The following is a 19,401-nucleotide window of genomic DNA, read 5'->3' on the forward strand; positions in this document are numbered from 1 at the left end:
ACATGAATATTCTGACTTCAGTTAAAGTATTATCTCTTAATTTTCGGATCTTTGCAATGTCTAATCTGGACAATGAAAAGTAAAATTTCATGTAGGCTTAGTCTCTGCATCTTTTTTTGAAAGTGAAATTTATAGACCCTTCCAAATTAATTGTGGATTCAAATATGAGCAAGTAGATACTCCTCTTCAGATAAGTACACCATTTTGAAAATGAATCCCGCAAAGAAAGCTTAAGAAAAGAGTTAAATTTTTACTGGTATTTGAAGAGGTGAAATTGAACTGGCTTTGAGTTTGAGTTCAATAGGACAATTATAACTATTCTTCCTCCGAGATCATGGAAAAGCAATTGTTGTTTCCATTGAGACTTGATATATCTGGGATATCAACAACCCAGTTCAAGTTGGTAACAGAGAGGAGGGGAAACTTGTGCTTCAAAACATTAAACTTTGATCTCTCACTCGGGTGGATGGAATTCTCCTCTCCAGAGAAATAAGCTTGGGTGGGGGAGCGGGAGGAAGACTGGAGTAGGGCTTCACCTTTCCCTACAGCCAGTAGCAAGATAGTGGACAGACTGTTGATCTGTTCCAGGATGGGCGATTCCTGAGGGATCTGCTGGGTATTTAAACTCCGACACCCATCTCATCTCAGTTTTATTGCAAGTGTTTTTATTTTGGTTATTGTTGGCCCTGTAGTTACTACTTTTCTATTCTCCTTCTTTTTCTTGTACTGAATCTCCTTGATCAGCCTGATCTGTTTGAAGGGCGGCTTAATTATGTTGTACAGCTGTGGGGAGCAAGGGTGACACTTCACATATTTATAATCTTGGAAATGAATGTACCGCATCCATCAAGAGTGCTTTTTGCCTTCTTAACTTGATTGTATTCATGAATACAAACTACTACATGAGCAGAATATCTGTCTTCCAGAAAACAAACTTCTCAAGCTTATAAACTGTTTTTTCTAAGTATTAACTTAAATACATAGTTTTTATTAAAAAGTATTAGTCTCCACAAGGCACTATGAATGTCTGTTAAATTTAAGATTTAGGTTCTGGTAAGGGTAGAATGGTTAAATGTTGAGTGTTTTGCATGGATTTTATTTTCATTTTGCCTTGCCTTTAAGGATTGTTGAAGACTTGTGAAAGATTTAGTTGATTCCTACTTATTTTTAATAGAACGGGGGGAGGGCTTTTAGGCTGAGAACCTGCTTTCCTCTTTGAAGATTTTTTTTTAACTGTGCTGTGTAATTATAGCATCACGGGTGTACTCTATAATTCTTGGTGCATAGTCATATTGATTTGCTGATTTCACCTGATATTTGTGGGGGCTGATAGAGTAAACATCACATGTTAACGGTTAACCTGATTCCTATAAATGTTTTCCAGCACTTTGCACCCTTTTTGTAAAACTGGCTTGGTTTGCAGGAGGCAAGGGAAATCTAAAAATAGTGCATCCTCACAAAGATTTGACTATGAAGTTGTCTCCAATCTATCCTAACCTCTACTGTATTCAGGCACTGCGTTCTAATGAAGACAGTTCTGTGTGCTTAGGGCTATTCAGCGCTTTTAAAGCCAAAGACTTGTTATTAACTTTGGTATTTTCTGGACTTTGGACAGCTCTTTCATGCATCATTCCACTTTTAAGATCTCAACTAGCTTAGTCCAAATAGGTTGAATAATAAGGTACTTCCAATTTAGTACCATTTAGAAAAATGTTTTCACACTATCTCGTTTTTTCTGAAAACCAGATTGACTGTGTCCCTTGATTTTTTATTTTTTTTAAAAATCTAAAAAATTTCCTTTCATAATCTCATGATGAAAAAACTGTGTTGGTTATGAAGGTTATATTTATGGGAGGGGATGTAGAACCTCCTGAGTTGGATACTATGTGGAAAAGATAAGCTCTTTGCCAGATCTAGATCATGTCACTTTAGCTGTTACATTTGTTTAGTTTCAGTTTCATATCATGGAAATATGTTTCTTGGTACTTTGGTACCACATTAAAATTACTGGGTAATATTGTTGGGTTATTTTATGCCCAGTGAAATTAAAGGGCAACATATCAAAATCTGACAGAAGGAAATACTCTCTCTGCACAATATACAGTTCTGTGGAGCACACTGCCACAGTGTGATTTAGGCAGAGCTTTGTAGTATTCACAAAATAATTACACATTTATTAAAATATTTATAGTTACATTAGTTAGGTTAAAAGTGTGTAAAGAATATTATCCCCTTTTTTACATTGGTAGCCAGCCATTTTAAAAATAAAACAATGTGTATACAGACATAAGTTCTCAGAAGATAACTTTTTACTAGAAGTTAAAGGCTACCCTTTTAGCAGATGTTCCTGTGCTATGAAGTTCTTGTGTAATCTTTTAAATATTGTTGACAGTGTAAGATGTTTTAGCTCATCTTCAGTAGTTATACTCTCCACTTCTACTCTAATCCATTATTGCTCATTACTAGCTGGGAAGATCTCTAACTTCTCTAAGTGTTTATTATTTGCATGGGGATAGTGCTTAGAAACCCCAGTAAAGAACTAGGGTCCTCTACAAATTTAATACAAATCCCTGCCCCCCAAGTTTATAATCTAAGTAATAATAAATAGGTTGAAACAGTCTGAATGTAATGTAAATATGCATGTTCTAGTAAATTATTTTATGGAAGAGAGGATATGGTGGTATATTTTTTCTTAGTAGCTACTTTGTTGCAATATTTCATCTAATTCCAAATGACTGATGTCAGATTAAATGAAGATACAAAGTGAATACCAAATAATAGATAGTGTTAAAGGGGAATGTGTATGAGCCTTTCATGACACTTGCTGATAGAACTTCTTTTGCAGGTGAGACAGGCAACCAATCAAATTGTGATGAATTGTGCTGACATTGACATTATTACAGCCTCCTATGCACCAGAGGGAGATGAAGGTAAGAACTACTCTTGATGCAGTTTGTTACATGTTCCCCCACAATGCTTATGACACTGGAAGTTCCATCACTCAGAGTTGAGCACTGTCACAAGATTTTCTTAGCTGTTGCGCCAAACTCTAGTCTACTTTAGTTTGCTGTGCATAGATTTTAAATGTGTAATGTAGTGGATGTTCTTAATTTGATTTGCAGATTCTTCATTGGGACTCCTAGTTCTGAAATGGGGGGGAAAATACAGAGAGAAAATATGGTAAATATTGGGTAGTAGGCAGATACTACTTTGCCAGCCCTGAATAGGAAAGTGGCAAAAAAGAAGAGGTAGTCTCCCTCTTTCCTTGTTGGTGGATTCAGAAGGGATGCATAGAAAGAAGTCCTATTATTTCAGCATTTATTTAAATGGGTGAGTGAAAGAGCTGAGATTAGAAATAATTTAATCCTTTGAGTTTAGGCGTTAGTCCAGAACTGAAGTTTAATTCCACTGTTTAAAAAAAAAAAAAGTCTATTTTAATTTTGCACAAAAAGGGAAATTGAGTTGCAGCTGGAATTCTACCCTGTTGTGCTTTAGCATTTCAGCTCAAGGGATGTTTAAGGTTGACTGTTCTGACACCTTGTTATCCATTTATGTAACATGATAGTGAGACATGGTTTGTACTGTGAGGCGTGTGCAGTTCAACACAAGTGACAAAACATGGAGTAACAGTGCAGGTAAGGGAGGTGTTGTAGAATCAATGGTCAGATCAATGTAGGAAAGATTCATGGGCAAAGGTGGGAAGAAGTCACTCAGTAGATGCATGTGAGAGTGTTCCAAGCATAGGAGCAACATGATTAGAAGGCATGAATCTAAGTGGATATAGCAGACAACAGGAGTATTTAGAGGTCCCAATTGGGAGGAAATAAGAACAGAGAAAGGTGGAGATGAGATTACATAGGGCCTTAACAGAGAGGACTGGAACTTTCAATTGATATGAAAAGACGGGAAGCTAGTGAAGAGATTCAAGATTGTCGAGGTGGTGAGAGAAGATTTCAGCAATGGGATTTTAAATGGATTGGAGGGTGGAGAGAAATTATAGTAATGAAAGCCTGAGATGACCTAGGTGTGGACAATATGGTCCTTGATATAGAAATGCTTAGCTTACTATGAAGTAGATTTACAAAATAAGGAGAATTAAGGATGTTTTAATAACTTGGTTGTGAGCTCTTAATTTTTTTTTTATGGAGTCTTTAATAGTACAAACATGATAGCAGCTGTTTGGCTCACTGTGTAAGAGTACATTTTAAATCCTCTAGCCCGTAAAAAAGCTCTGCAGAACTTTCCGAAGAGAATGCTATGATAGTGATGTAATGAAGCATTCCCTTGAAATTTGGTTATAAATAAGATGAACTACCGTGGGTTTAGATTTGGAAGATGTTCCTTTAAATAGGTTTAAATTTTCCTACAGTGTCTTCAGTTGTTGGATAAATGAAAGGGAGTTGGAGGGATGGGACCTATTACATTTTTTTAACACTTAAGAAAAATTGAAGCTTAAAATTCTCCTGACTTGGTTTAAGCTTATGTTCTTTTTGCAGTGATGTACCAGGAAAAGATTTACTAAAGTGTCCATTATCTATGTCAGACGTGCAGGTTTTTGTGTGACCAGAGGAACATCCATGAGCAGGCTTTGTTTTTAATTTGGTTTGATCTTTGTCTTCGGTGTGGTGACATTTTCTGCAAACATCAGGAAAGTAATCAGAGGACCTCCCAGTGTTGGCTGTGAACAGCTGAATAGTGCCCAGGCAGATAGGGATCTGTGCAGTAAGGAAATAGCATTCAATGGGTATGTTTTGAGAAAGTTGAACTTCATGCAGGAAGTGCCGTGGGCAGTGAAAGAACAAGACTGGTGCAGGGAGCATTGTCAAGCAATTTGGAATCTGTCCATTCAGCCTTGATGGTGGGAGAATGCAGTGCTAGCTGTTCCAGATGCAAGGTTTAATTCAGGCTGTGGGGTCATATCCTGGCTCTCCAATCCTCCATAATTTTCACAAACATTTTATCCTCCAGGACAACAGCGTACACTGTGTCATTAGCGACCTTCAGTCTCATTAAACACACTGTATTGCTAGGCATTCCTGAAGCTATGCATCATGCTGGTGGTGAGGAGGTGAAGAGCGTGATGACAATAGCAGAGGATGTAGAATTTATCCTACCTAACAAAACCACCACGTGGACATGATGCCTCTTGAAAAGTCTGTTCAAATACTGGGGAAATGGCAGAAGCAAGCAGGAAAGGAGAAATCACGTCCCCCAAAACCTTGTCTTCCCACAAAATTGAAGTGAAGCCCAAGAGATTTAAAATTTTGCACCACCTGTTTTTAGTTATTGGCCCCTCATTTGCCATACTCTGAAATGAACTTCATAGAGTTTCCCTGTGACATTCATTTTATACTGTTTCAGTGTTGGTATCCTTACTGGATAGCTTGGAAGTACCAGTAGCAGAACTTAGTATAGAAAATTAACCTTTAAAATAATTGTATGTTCTGTCCCTCTGTTTTCATAATCAAGTAAAATAGAAAAGAAAACTTCATCCTGAGTTTTAATTACCTTGACTGTGGTAAACTGTGGCAGTGTAAATACATAGCTTTGTTACATAGAAAATGTATTCCTAATAAGGTTTATTCTTATACTCTGGCTATTTCTTTGTAGGGTTAAGGCATTTAATTCAGTTTGGCAGGCTGCCAAATAGCAATGGCTTTCCAAGTAAAATTGCATGGAATTGGCAAGCCATTTGTAGAGGTTCTTTTCTGGCACCTGTTGCTGTTACTTAGAGGTCTGTCTTACTAGTGCTGCTATTGTGATAAATACCATGTAAAAGCAATACATATTGTTTGATTGACCACAAATACAAAATGTTGTACTAGAAAGGGATGCAAATATAAAACAAATCAATTGAACTTTTGCTACTAATACTAACATTTTACAAGGGTCAATATAAATATTATGTATTAGATTTTAAAACAAGAATGATAGGAATCTTTGTAAGATCAGTAAACTTTCTCCTTTGCAGGCTGCAGTGAGGAATTGCTACCCATTTTAATTCTATAACTCGGGGAAGAATTTCTGCTTGATGTACATGTTGTTAAATGTCAGACAAGATAATGTCTTATCTCGTTTTAAAGTGTGGCTCTACGCTGAAAAGTAACAGTGTAGAAATAGCACCTTCTTTCTCAACAAATCTGCTCCCCTTGTGAATAGAGGCAGGTTTGCTGACTTCAGTGAAAACTGTTGTTGGGTTTTTTATTACTAATTCCTATAAGCCCTGCAGAGCTAGGTATATGGGAGTTGGATTCAAGTGTGACTTTATGCAAAGGCATTGACTACTGAAATATGAGAATTCATGATCTTACTAGAAATAGTAATTGAAATTCTGTCTGGTAGCTGTGAACTTGCCACATAGACCAACTAACGTTACACTGGAACCATGATGCTCAGTTTAGAATTACTCAGAATTTTCTGTTGCAAACTCTTCCTTCACTTCAGTGATTTTTTTTCATGACTGGATCATTTGTTGCCTTCTAGATTCCTGGGCCTATACTTTTTCTGGTGTTTGTGTAATGTTTATTATACATGGCCATCTACCTCTGGTTAAGGTGAATAGTTATGCGTTAGCCATATTACCTTTGTCCAAATGAGTGGCCATGCTCCACTAAAAAAGGGATTAAGAAAACAAGTAGAAGTAGTTGGCTCTACAAGTAGTAGTAAATTTCAGGAGATTGTATTTTACTCACATTTAATATTGGATATTAAGTAGTTTGATTTCCCTGCAAGTCTGCATTTTAAGGAGGTGTGAAATTATCTGCTGAAGTCATGATTGGCTAATTATTTTTCATCTTCATTTAACTTGGAGAGCATTTTGGATGTTTCACAGATTACAAGCAACTTGTTATTAAAGACATGAATGTTGAGGTGCTCGGAGGGTAATAATCAGCAGTTTCACATGCAGAATTGCAAACAGACGTAGTGTTATCTGTTAATTTTACCAAATAATTGAGTGAGCACTACCCTTCTATTTTAGCATTGCTATTTTTCTATATACAATTTTTGAAAAAAATGTTGCCAGGTGACTCCTTATTTAAATTTTTGCTGCTTGATGTTTGCCTTTTCAGTCTTTTCAGTCCCACAGGAAGTTAGTGAGCAGCCACTAATAGGATGCAGGACCTGATTAAGGCTTCCTAGATCCCCAGCTCCTGAAGTCACTCTGATTACATCAGAATCTCAGTTGTCATTTAAAAACAAAAATTTAAGTTTCTAGTAGTTGTGAAAAGCTTGGTAATATGCATTTATATCTGCTTGAGTCTGTATTTAATTTGAACTGAGAGATGTGAACCACCTTGTGCATTTCAATGGAGTGTTAACTTCAAAACCTAATGCTCCGAAGGGGTCTATCAACACCACCCTTTCATAGAATCATAGGACTAGAAGGGACCTTGAGAGGTCATCTAGTCCAGTCCCCTGCCTTGTGGCAGGACTAAGAATTATCTAGACCATTCCTGACCGGTGTTTGTCTAACCTGCTCTTAAAAATCCCCAGTGATGGAGATTCCACAACCTCCCTAGGTAATGAATTATTCCAGTGCTTAAGCACCCTGACAGGAAGTTTTTCCTAATGTCCAACCTAAACCTCCCTTGCTGCAATTTAAGCCCATTGCTTCTTGTCCTGTCCTCGGAGGTTAAGAAAAACAACTTTTCTCCCTCCTCCTTGTAACAACCTTTTTCATACTTGAAAACTTACACGTCCCCTCTCAGCCTTCTCTTTTCCAGACTAAACAAACCCAATTTTTTCAGTCTTCCATCGTGGGTCATGTTTTCTAGACCTTTAATCATTTTTGTCACTCTTCTCTGGACTCTCTCCAATTTGTCTACATCCTTCCTGAAATGTGGTGCCCAGAACTGGACACAGTGCTCCAATTGAGGCCTAATCTGCGCAGAGTAGAGTAGAAGAATTACTTACGTTTTGCTTACAACACTCCTGCTAATACATCTCAGAATTATGTTCTTTTTTTCTGCAACAGCATTGCACTGTTGACTCATATTTAGCTTGTGATCCACTATGACCCCCAGATCCCTTTCCGCAGTACTCCTTCCTAGGCAGTCATTTCCCATTTTGTATGTGCAACTGATTGTTCCTTCCTAAGTGGAGTGTTTTGCATTTGTCCTTATTGAATTTCATCCCATTTACTTCAGACCAGTTCTCCAGTTTGTCCAGATCATTTTGAATTTTAATCCTCTTCTCCAAAGCACTTGCAAACCCCTCTCAGCTTGGTATTGTCTGCAGACTTTATAAGTGTACTCTCTGTGCCATTATCCAAATCATTGAATGGCCACAAGGGATGTGTAAGCATTTTCGTGAAGGAGAAAGTAGTACTTCTTTTAACTAATTTAGTTGCATAGAGTCCAATGAAATTTTGTGAAAATCACCAGAAAACTCTCCATAAATCACATTGCTGGAGGTCAGTGATTAATGCTGATGACTGAGGAAGTACAAGATGTTAACTTCTTCCATCTGTGAAACTTAAACTCCACAAGAGGGTAGGTGAGGAGCCTCAAATTCTCTTTCTACTCTGGCAGATTGCTTGGGCACACCTTTAATGAAAGGCTGAAGTTTGTCCACACTGTGCTAGCAACAGTGTTTAAAAATAGATCCCAGCACAGTTTTGAGAAACACTGTGCTTGTCAGGATTCCTAGTATGGTGGTTCTGAGCTTGCTCAAACCACTTTATTGATTCCCTTCCCTGGGACAGATTAACTTTTGTGGTTAAGTGTGAATATAAATAACGTTTAAAATATGGAACCCGCTGACCCCATTTACCCACTTATTAAAACAATATTAGCCATAATCCAACTCCCCCTCCCCTGTTCTCTGACTGCCCCGACCCCTATCCACACCCCCAGACCCTGGGACTCCCATGCCTATCCAACCGCCCCCTGGGACCCGTGCCCCTTATCCACCCCCCCTGCTCCCCGCCCTCTTACCATGCCACTCAGAGCACCAGGTCTGGCAGCCATGCTGCCCGGCCGGAGCCAGCCACACAGTCTAGAGCACCGGGGCAGGGTGGTGGCTCTCGCAGATGTGCTGCCCGGCAGGAGCTCTCAGCCCTGCTGCCCAGAGTGCTGGTGGCACAGTGAGCTGAGGCTGCGGGGGAAGGGGAACAGCAGGGGAGGGGCCGGGGGCTAGCCTCCCAGCTGGGAGCTCAAGGTCCAGGCAGGATGGTCCTGCGGGCCAGATGTGGCCCGCGGGCTGTAGTTTGCCCACCTCTGTGCTAGATGTTCTGCAGAGCAAGAAGAGACGGGTCGTGTCCTGAAGAGTCTGTGTTAAAACCACTCAGATAACATGTTTTTTCTGCAAGTATTGGTGGGGTCATAATATAAATATAGGCATCGTGGTGAGTTGCTTCAATTTTGAGCTCTGTTGGCCAAAATCTGATGCCATTGAATGTGACAGCAAAAATTCCCAAGCTGATTTCAGTGAGGGGGAGAATGTGACTCTGTGTGCCATTATAAAGCCCTTGGATATTTTCCTAGGGAATTGAGTGGAAAAACCAGAACACTAAACCTGCTTTTTACAGTTCGTGCTGTTAAACTCAGTAACTGTGGGTATTTAATATGTTTGATGCAGCAAACAGGATGTAGAATGTTTTGAAAGCTATTTATGTAGGTTCTACATTAATTGTATCAGAGTTGTACTTAACTCATAAATCACCAAGAAGGTTATTTAATTTTTAGCTCAGAAAACACCACTGAAAGTCTTGTTTTCACTAGGGAAAAGTGTGTTTAATGCATCTTAGTGACCTCAGGTTAGCCTGTGAGGGATCGGGGATGGGTAGAGCCTAGGGTTTACCTCAGCCAGCTAGCATGTGTTTAAAGCTATAACTGTCGTCTCTAGTATTTTAATGCACCTTCTCTCCCCCCCCCCCCCCAAGTATGGACAGTGACCCCAACTGAGTGTAGGGGGAATCCTCTTTTACAATCAGCTTGATTCCAACATGTATAATTCTATCTTTGGTATTAGTCTATGTTTTCTCTCAAAGACAGTACACTAGATTGAACATATTGCGTAAAACCTTTGGCCAGGATCTAGATTGTTGTAGTACATGCCTGTAAATTGGAATAATTAATTAATTGACATATCCACCTGGATACTGTGCAGTTTCAGGAATTACTCTGTAGAAGTGCAGTACATTATTTAAAATACTGGATGTTCTTTATGGAAAACTGATGTTAAATATGTAGTGCTCCATATTTTGGAAACTTTACTGGATCTTTTGTTAATGCCCTTTTTCAAAAGAAACTGAGAACTAACAACTTACGCCTGTTTTCTCATGCTACTTGGTCCAGTGTGTATACTAGTGTGCCAGTGATGAACTCACCACCTGGCAGTGCCAAACCCTCTAAAGTTAGTAGACTGCCAAAATTGTGCTGTTTCCTTTAGGAGCCTTTGTATTCAGCTCCATCAGGAATTCCAGCAGCCTCTTGCAGCACTTACATGTTTATTACAAGCAGTTCTCTTAGGCACTTACAAAAATATTGTAGGCAGTATTCTAAGGCTTAAGTATTTGTGGGCTGCATAATCATTAATTTATTTGTACTTTGCTGGGTATTAAAAAAATCTTGCAGTCTTGAATGGGCATCCTTCAGATCCTTAAAAATAGTGCAACTTTAAAGTGTGATTTTTGACTTGATAGAAATGCAATTATCTCTTGTGTATTTTAACATAAAAATGCATATGGAAGCCAGAGCTTCAGGGGCTGGGAAGAGACATTTGATTTGACATCATCAATAATTCTGTTATGTGCATTTTTGAAACATTAACTGAATAAATTCTCTTTTTGTTACCCTCATAGATTTAAATCTTTCTGCTATTTTAAAAATGTAAGTTAACCAGAGGAAGTTTGTGATAGCAAGGGAGGCTGTTCTTGAGTCTTGTGATACTTAAGGCCTTATTTTCAGAGTTGCAGAGAGCACCCACAGTATTCATCAAAATCATCCCCTCTGAAAAATCAGGTGCTAAGGCCCTATGTACATTACAATGGAAACTAATGTTGGAAGTAACCCTGTTTAAACATAGTGTTAGACCCCATGTGCCCTACACAATTAACCGTGTTTAAGTACTGGTGTGAAACACGTTTATACATGCAGATAATAACCAATGTTTCTTCCTGTGCAAGCAGAAAAATAAAACGGTGGGGTGGGGGCTGTTTTGTCTATGTATCTATCATGGTTAACAGTTGCCCAATGTTTTTCATGCACAGGCAAGAAAAGTTTTAAAACCACACCACAACAATGTGCTGATGCTAAGCACAATTGTTTTGTAGTGATTTACAGCCTGCAGGGGGGAAAATAAATTAAATTAAGAAATTAAATATTTGATGTCAAATTTGGCAACAATCTGCATGCCTTATGCATGCTGTCAGGTACTTCCCGAGGTTCAGTAGGGCGGTGCTGTGAATCTGCAGTGACATTGCGTTCTTGACTTCATGATCAGGCCTTGCCACAGCCCTATATGGAGAGCGTAGTGTTGTCTCACTGAGCTCGGGATCAGGAGATCTTGCACTCTGGTTTCTTAGCTCTTTATTTTAGCCTCAGTCCTCAAGCTGACACGCAGTTGGTCAGCTCAGCATCACTTGCTGGCCCCTGTGGTGGACAACATACTTTCCAGGCAGCCTGACAGAGAAATAGCTGAGGCAGATGTTCAGCTCCTTCCTCCTCATTCTACAGATTGCTGGTGCTCTATCTTGTTACGCCAGGTTGTTTTCTGTTGGAATCTAAAGATAGCAGGGTTCAAAATTCAGTGAATCTTATTTAGTGATGCAATTGGCAACCAGTTTTGCTCCCTCATTTTACCACGAAGCTCATTATTGTGCCTTGTTCTTCAGACCTCCATACACTCAAAAGTCCAACAACATTCTGTCCAGTATGCTTCAACCTACAGCTTGCTGGGAATGGCTCCTTTGCTTTCTCCACCTTCTACAGAACTAAGAGACTAGAGGAACCTAATCACTTATCTTTTTTTTCCCTGCCTGTAGTTGGTGAACCTTTGTCCACAAGGCATTGTTCAAGTCTTTCTTGTGTCTTAATATCCCAGACCTGTTTTCACTTGAATTCAGTGGTTTGAGCAGAAGAGGATAGACAATTTAAAATAGTGGAAGTGCAAAGTGTTAACTATTAGATTAAACTTTCAACACATCAGTCCACTAAACTATCATTTTTCTCTTGGGATTGAGTCACTGCTATATTTCTTTCCACTTATAATTGTTTTATAGTGAGGGTTGATTATCTCACTATTGCAATCAATGCGGATTAAGTCCTGAGTAAAGTATGATGGAGCAAGCAGGTAAGACTGTATGCATTCATCCAATTTTTACATTTTAATTTTGTCAACAGAGATTGGTATTTACTCTGCCTGACTTTCAAGCTGAAATAATGCACCATTTTAAAAAATGGAGCAACATGTTCTCTCCCCTAATATTTTATACTAGAGTAAACTAAAGCACATTTTCAGTAAACAGTATTCCTGAAAAAGGAGTTCTTCCTGGCAGTTCCTGGCTTGATAAAATGAACTTGAGTGTTCTGTGGCTGTATCTAAAAATGCATGTCTGAAAAATACCATCTTGCCACAATATATGACCCTAGAAAGAGGTCATTCTGTAATACTTCAAAATTAAACTCTGTCGTTTCTAGATGTAGTTCATAGTGATTCAAGGAGCCATGTAATGAGAGAGGATACTGTGGAATGTTCTTCATTTAATATGTTCATATCTAACATAGCACAGTCAATTTCTTCTATCACCCTTTTCCTTATTTCTGTTGTCCTTTAAATATTAATACTTTAGAAGATTAAGCAAATGTGTATTAGTAAATCCACAACTATGCCTCGGTGTATATAATGCTGTATAGGCACATGTGTTGAATGGAAATTTACCAGCTCAGAACATTGGGAAGTATTAAAAATAGTGTTCGTCTGTTGATTAGGTACAGCTCTGTGTTTCTCAAAGCTTGTTAGTGATGGGTTATTTGTGTGGACCAGGGGTGGGGTGAAAGAGGATCTAGGATATCACCTTAAAAGCTGTAGCACTTTTCCTGGGTGAGAAGTGCTGGACACAACAGTTCTCTCCAAACACAAAGTGCTACTCACTGAATTGGTTAGACAGGAGGAAGCAATACAAGGTGCTTCCTCAGCACTGAGCACACTGCAGCTCGGTGGATGAGCTTAGTATCGGAGTGCTGATTTCCTCTATATGTCAGTCTGGCCTGGATTCGTTATTTAACAGTAACCATTTACAGTGTAGTGCTTAGCAGCTCCAGTTGGACCTGGGAGCCCCTTGTTAGCTGCTTTACAAATCTAAACAAAGGCAAGGTCCCTGTTCCTGAAGACCTCTGAGTTTCATTTTCAAAGTATAAGAACCAACTTTGAAAAATTGGATATTGGTTTTTCAAATTGAGATCTAGAAGCTTCTAAAACAAACTGATTTTTGTAAATATGTTTTGGACAGTTAGGTAAAATTAAACAAATCTCTATTGGACCAACTTTTCTCTTTGTTCTCCGTAACACTGCTGCATCTCATGTTAACTGAGAGATCTCAACTGGAATTTCACTTTGTATCAGGAGAGCAGTATTTAAGTGCTACCAGCATGCCTGATGCTGAACAAGAGGCAGACAATCCTCACCCCAAATTGTTTATAATCTAAACATACCCCTCTCATTGCTCTAGTTGTGAAACAATTAGGTTGCTCAGCCTTTGCAGATCTGTGTGAGTGCAGCATTCCAATGGAGTGTGTGTGGGAAGAGATTGAGGTAGCAGCTTGGAGTGAAATCAGTGTGTGGGAACCCTATGACCCCCACATAAACATGCTTAAATTGGTTTTCTGAGGCATGAGAATAGAGCATTGAACCTTGTCAGTAAGTGTGGTATTTCTTTGGATGTTTAGGTTTACATTGTTCTATGTTAATTGAAATCTTGATTAGTGATTACAGCATTTTGCTAAGTTCAGCTGGATTCAATTCACTGAAGTGTGAACGTAAAGTGCTCTTGAATTAGGGAAACATTCTAGGCTCTTGTTTGAACCAAGTGCTCTTTCCCTTTCAGAAATACATGCCACGGGATTCAACTATCAGAATGAAGATGAGAAAGTTACTCTCTCCTTTCCCAGTACTCTACAAAAAGGTAAGAGGTGCTTCCAAAGTCTCAGGGCATGTCTACACTACCAAATTAAATCAACTTAAGATAATTTGACTGCTGCAGTAATTAAAGAGGGTGTTTCACATCCACACTGTGCTTGTTCTTTCAGCTGTGCGCATCCTCACCAGGCATGTTTCCATCAACTTAACTGTGTGGGGCATGGTGGGGCAATGACAGCTGGAGCCTCGCTGTCCTGGGACTGAGAGCTCACAGTTGGAGTCCCCATACTGCCAAGAGGTGTGGGGAGCTCCAGCTGTCAGCCCTGGGACAGGTGAGCTCCAGCTGTGAGCCCTGCAGTGGGGCTGACAGCCAACAGGTGATGTAAGTAACAGTGTCAACACAGATACTGCCTCACCTCACCTCACCATACTATTTTATTTTTTTACAGTGCAAATATTTGTAATCAAAATAATAATACAAAGTGAGCACTATGTTTTGTATTCTGCATTGTAATTGAAATAAATATATTTGAAAATGTAGAAAAACATCCAGAAAGATTTATAATAAATTCAAATTGGTGTTCTATTATTGTTTTCCAGTGCAATTAAAACGATAATTAATTGTGACTGTTTTTCTCTCATGGTTAATTGTGAATATTTGTTAATCGTTTGACAGTTCTAGTTAATAGTGAAATTATCTAGTTAATTGAAAAACTCCTTTGTATAGAACACCTTATAAGAAGTGGGTGAGGGTCATAGAAAGTGGGCCTGGTTCAGGTTACTATGACTCTCCTTCTCTGGCTCTGTCTTGGCTAGAGTTGCTTTCTGTTCTCAATTCCCACCAAACAGGTAGCTTAATTGTTCACTGAATATTTTGAGTGTCTTGGCTAGACAAGAAAGAGAAAACAAGAAGAGGACCAAGAAAAATTGGTGACCTGGGAATGACAGAAGTTGCTTAAGACTCAGCCCTCTTCTAGAGTCTTGATTCCATAACTAGGGATTAATGAATGTTTGTATAGTGTTTTAAGCATATAAACCACAGTGCAAAGTGCTAAGTGTTTGTTTGTAAAGTGCCTTAGTATCCCTGAATAAAAGATGCAGTAAGGGCAAAGCACTATAATGTAAGACTGCTCTATTTCAAGATTTACTCACAATACTTATTCCCTCTCTGTCATCTAGACATAAAGTAACTTTTTGAGGCCAGTTTCAACCTCAGTATTGTTCAAGTAGTTGTTGGGGTTGGTGACATCATTGGATAGTTTAGGAGAGGAATAATTTCACATCTGACATGAGTTAAAATCTATCCCAGGTTGGTAGGGACTGGAAAAGAGCTGGTTATTGAGAGGCTTATATAAAATGAGCATTTGGATTCACCCCATGTCCTGGAGGGGCTGATGTCCATCTCGCACAAATCCATACCACTGTTGGCTCTACTACTAGGCAGTCTCCTCTGGCAGCCCATGCAGAGAGGCCCAAGACTGAATGGGTATGAAAAGTAAACCGAATTATCTTCTGACTTGATGGGGAGAAATCATTTAAAAGGTTAAGATACATTGGTGGGACGCTGCAGATGCTCATATTTAAGAGTTTGTGTTGACTGAAATCACATGGCCTACTGGTATTGCAGCGTTTAAAGAAATCTTTCTATCAAGCCATGCACACTGTCTTAGCTATGGAATAATTTTGTCATTGCCCAACAGAAGTGGTTCGGTGTTGACAACTCCAGGAATCTTTCAGCAGATCCTCTGTTTGATATTGTCCTCTGTGGTTAGGCACATTAACTATTTTGCACAATAATTAGTAGATTAACTTGTAGTTCAGTGGGAAAAAATGTGCAGGTGATGGTTGTCTGCCTATAGGTATCATGGTGCCTAGTAATGGCAGCATTGTAGGGGAGGGTTCCTGTTGATAGCGGCAATTTGTATGGTAAAATACTAGTGTCTGGGTCAGATGGAAATACTCCTCTTGTAGAGATGTTTAAATATTTCACTGACTAAAAAAAAAAATCTAGTGCAGGTTACTATTTGCCTAGCTGTTAAAAAAAATCAAGATTTGAAAGCTACAAAATTTCAACTACTTTAAAAATTCCATATTTCATTCTCTCGTACTTCATTGTCTCAGTTCTTGAAGTTCCTTCCCTGTCCCCTCCAAGAAAGATTGGGTAGCTGCAGCAGGCTTCATGTTTCATGTACAGATGCACAAAGTCTGATTCTATGCATGTAGGACTTATCCAGTTGGTCTAGTTTGTTCATTATAGTGAGCCAGTAGAAGATTGAAATTTACAAGAATCCTATTTGTTCAATTATATTTGTCAGTAGCAGGTTGAAATTAAAACACAATGATGGGATTAAAGGTTTGTAGGTCCTCTTTTCTAGAATTCTAGTAGGCTTTTGCAAGAGTATATTTTAAAAAAAGAACAATTGTGCCTGTGCCTTAAAAAATACTGTCAGTCTAGCTCCTTAGTTACATTATAATGTATCAGTGGTTGAATTGCACTAGAATAAAGTTTAATTTGTATTGACACTGCAAATGACATTCACATGACTTGAGACCTGCTCTACAAAGAACATTCTCACTGACACACTAAGTAAACATTGCCTGTGATAAAGTTACTTTGATGTGTCCGACTCTGGACCTATAGAACTAAAAGATGATTCTGTGATTGTTTGCTTTTAGTAATAGTGAAGTTTGCTCTTGAACACCTGAGGTGATTCTAATCATCTGCCTGCCATTGGGAGTTAGGCTTAGGAGCTATTTATGTGAGAGATTGTTGATCTGTTCTCTTGTTACCCAGAAAGGGCTAAGCTGAATTAATGTAGTGCTCTCCAGGCTTTGAATATACAAACTCCTTGTTAACTGTGTGGCAGTTCTGTTTGCTGAGAGACTTTTTTAGGTTGGAATTTGACACCACAGTTGAATAAGGTGTATATTTCTATCTGTGCATGCGGATTTGTAAAGATTCTAAGCAGACACACATGTTACTGTGCTCTGTTCTGTAGGTTATTGGCATGTTGCCTTTCTTAGCAAGATCAGGTTCCCTTTTGTGCTGAGGCATCAAGGGCAGAATAAATCCTGGATGTCAGAGTGCAGGCAGCTCTACCTTGACTACTGTATTAGCTTTTCATAAGATTCTATTAATAACCACTTAGGCACTCCATATAAATAGGCTTTCTAAGCCTACCTGGGGAGTGTAGAGTTAAAATTAGCATCCCATCATGCATCCCTCTCTTGTAATGGTTGCAGTATCAGGTCCTTACCTTGGGTAAAAAGGTAGAGCTTAGTCTGGTTGTAATAAAGTAGAAAAAGTGAATACAAGCAGAAGCCTCACAGGTACTGTACCAGTCAAGTGCTAAATCTCCATGGCTGGTTAGATTTTGCTTGTATTACTCCTAATGCTTGGCTGCCACTAAGCAGTGTTCTATGCAATGCTGCCAAAAGAGGGGAGGGTTTGAGGGGTGCTGGCGATGGAGCGGTGGGTGGGGGAGGAATTGGAGGGAAGAGTTATTTCAGAAGGGCAGTGAGCCAACTAAGTAGCCTGGCCTGAAAAAACAGACTAAATAAATGTTCTGTTTGGCACCTCCAAATAACATGTCCCATCTGTTCTTTTTTTGTCACAGGGACAGGGACGTTAAAGATAGACTTTGTTGGAGAGTTGAATGATAAAATGAAAGGTTTCTATAGAAGTAAATATACCACCCCTTCCGGAGACACGCGCTACGCTGCTGTCACTCAATTTGAGGTATGAGCTGTATTTTTGTTTTCAGAAAGGGTCATTCATAATATAAGATTTACTCTTGGGAGAAGATTTGGGGACAGTTTTTCTAGTCTCAACTACACGCATGGCCTGATTTTTTTTTTTTTTTTAGAATCCATATTTTCCATTTCTCATTCTCAGCAAAGTAGAAGGTAATAAAAAATAAGCTTTGTACTGTGACCTAAAAGTCAACAAATCCAGGGTCTGGCAAATTCCTCAGTCAAAGTCTGTCTGTATATAGTATACGCGTATGTATAACAGCTGCAGTGTTAGAAACAAATTCCTTTAACAGATGCTTTGAACCAAATGTCCATATAAATTGCCTTTTGAAAGTACACTAATATTTTAGTTAGACTCTCTGACTTACTCCCAATATCTTAATGGCACTCAGATTGTGTGCTATCTTCTGTCTCATGTATTCTATAACTCTTAACATCGTTAAATTGTAATACCATTCTTTAAACCAGTGGTCTCCAACTTTTTGCACACAAGATCACTTTTTGAATTTAAGGGCAACCCAGTTCTACCCCTTCCCTTCCCTGAGGCCCCGCCCTGCTCACTCCATCCACACACACACACACCCCATTGCTCTCCCTCCCTCATTCACTTTCACCGGGCAGGGGTTTGGGGTTTGGTAGGGGGTGTGGGCACTGGGCTGGGCCCAAGGGGTTCACAGTGTGGGAGGGAGCTTCGGGCTGAGCCTGGGACAGGGGGTGAGAGGTGCAAGCTCTGGGAGGGAGTTTGGGTGCAGGAGAGGGCTCCGGGCTGGGGCAGGAGGTTGGGGTGCAGGAGAGGTATGGGGTGCTGGCTCCTGCCAGGCGGCACTTACCTCAGGCGGCTCCTGGGCGGCTGCGTAGCGGAGCTAAGGCAAGCTCCCTGCCTGCCTGGGACCCATGTACTCCGGGGAGGGCGTGTGGCTCCGCGTGCTGCCCCTCTCTTCAAGCACCCCGCAGCAGCCATTGGCCACAGTTCCCCGTTCCCAGGCAATGGGAGCTGTGGGGGTGATGCTTGCTGGCAAGAGCAGCACACAACAACCCCTGCCTCCCGCTCCCCCGGGGCTGCAGGGACATGCTGGCCGCTTCCGGGAGCGGTGTGGGGCAGGCAGGGAGCCTGCTTTAGTGGCAGCCCTGCTGCACTGCCGAATTTTTAGCGGCTGGAGATTGCGATCTCTCCAGGATCGACCAGTCGATCGCAGTCAACTGGTTGGTGACCACTGGTTTAACAGTTGTCTTAGTTTGTTACATAAACAAAAATGTGAAGCACTTTCCTTTATCTAATGCACATAAAACATACCGTGGTGTGTGCAGTCTAATGAGATGATGCAACCAAGGGGTCATGTGTGCTTTCTGTGGATGTCTGTGCACCCTCCCTTTCACATGACTGAAGCATTACTTGGGTCATGGCTGTGCTGAATTTTGCTCAGGGACTGTAAACTTCAGTGGCAATGCAAGATGAATTTCTCTTGCCTTTTTTTTTAACCTGAGAGTGAATTAAACTACATGCTAAGAGAAAACACACTAATCCAAGGGCCAAGGAACATGAACAAGGAAACTTTTTCTAGAAGAGAC

General features: G+C 39.9%; 1 protein-coding gene across 1 annotated transcript in view; it reads left to right on the top strand.

Moving 5' to 3' along the window:
* NPEPPS (aminopeptidase puromycin sensitive) overlaps positions 1 to 19,401 on the top strand; it is a 55,472-nt gene that overhangs the window by 8,127 nt on the left and 27,944 nt on the right. The window contains exons 2-4 of the mRNA XM_044999535.1: positions 2,846 to 2,930; positions 14,048 to 14,125; positions 17,697 to 17,818. Coding sequence (XP_044855470.1) covers positions 2,846 to 2,930; positions 14,048 to 14,125; positions 17,697 to 17,818 — 285 coding nt within the window. The remainder of the gene's footprint in view (positions 1 to 2,845; positions 2,931 to 14,047; positions 14,126 to 17,696; positions 17,819 to 19,401) is intronic.

The sequence above is a fragment of the Mauremys mutica genome, chromosome 25 (assembly GCF_020497125.1).
Source record: "Mauremys mutica isolate MM-2020 ecotype Southern chromosome 25, ASM2049712v1, whole genome shotgun sequence".
NCBI classification, from domain to species: domain Eukaryota; kingdom Metazoa; phylum Chordata; order Testudines; family Geoemydidae; genus Mauremys; species Mauremys mutica.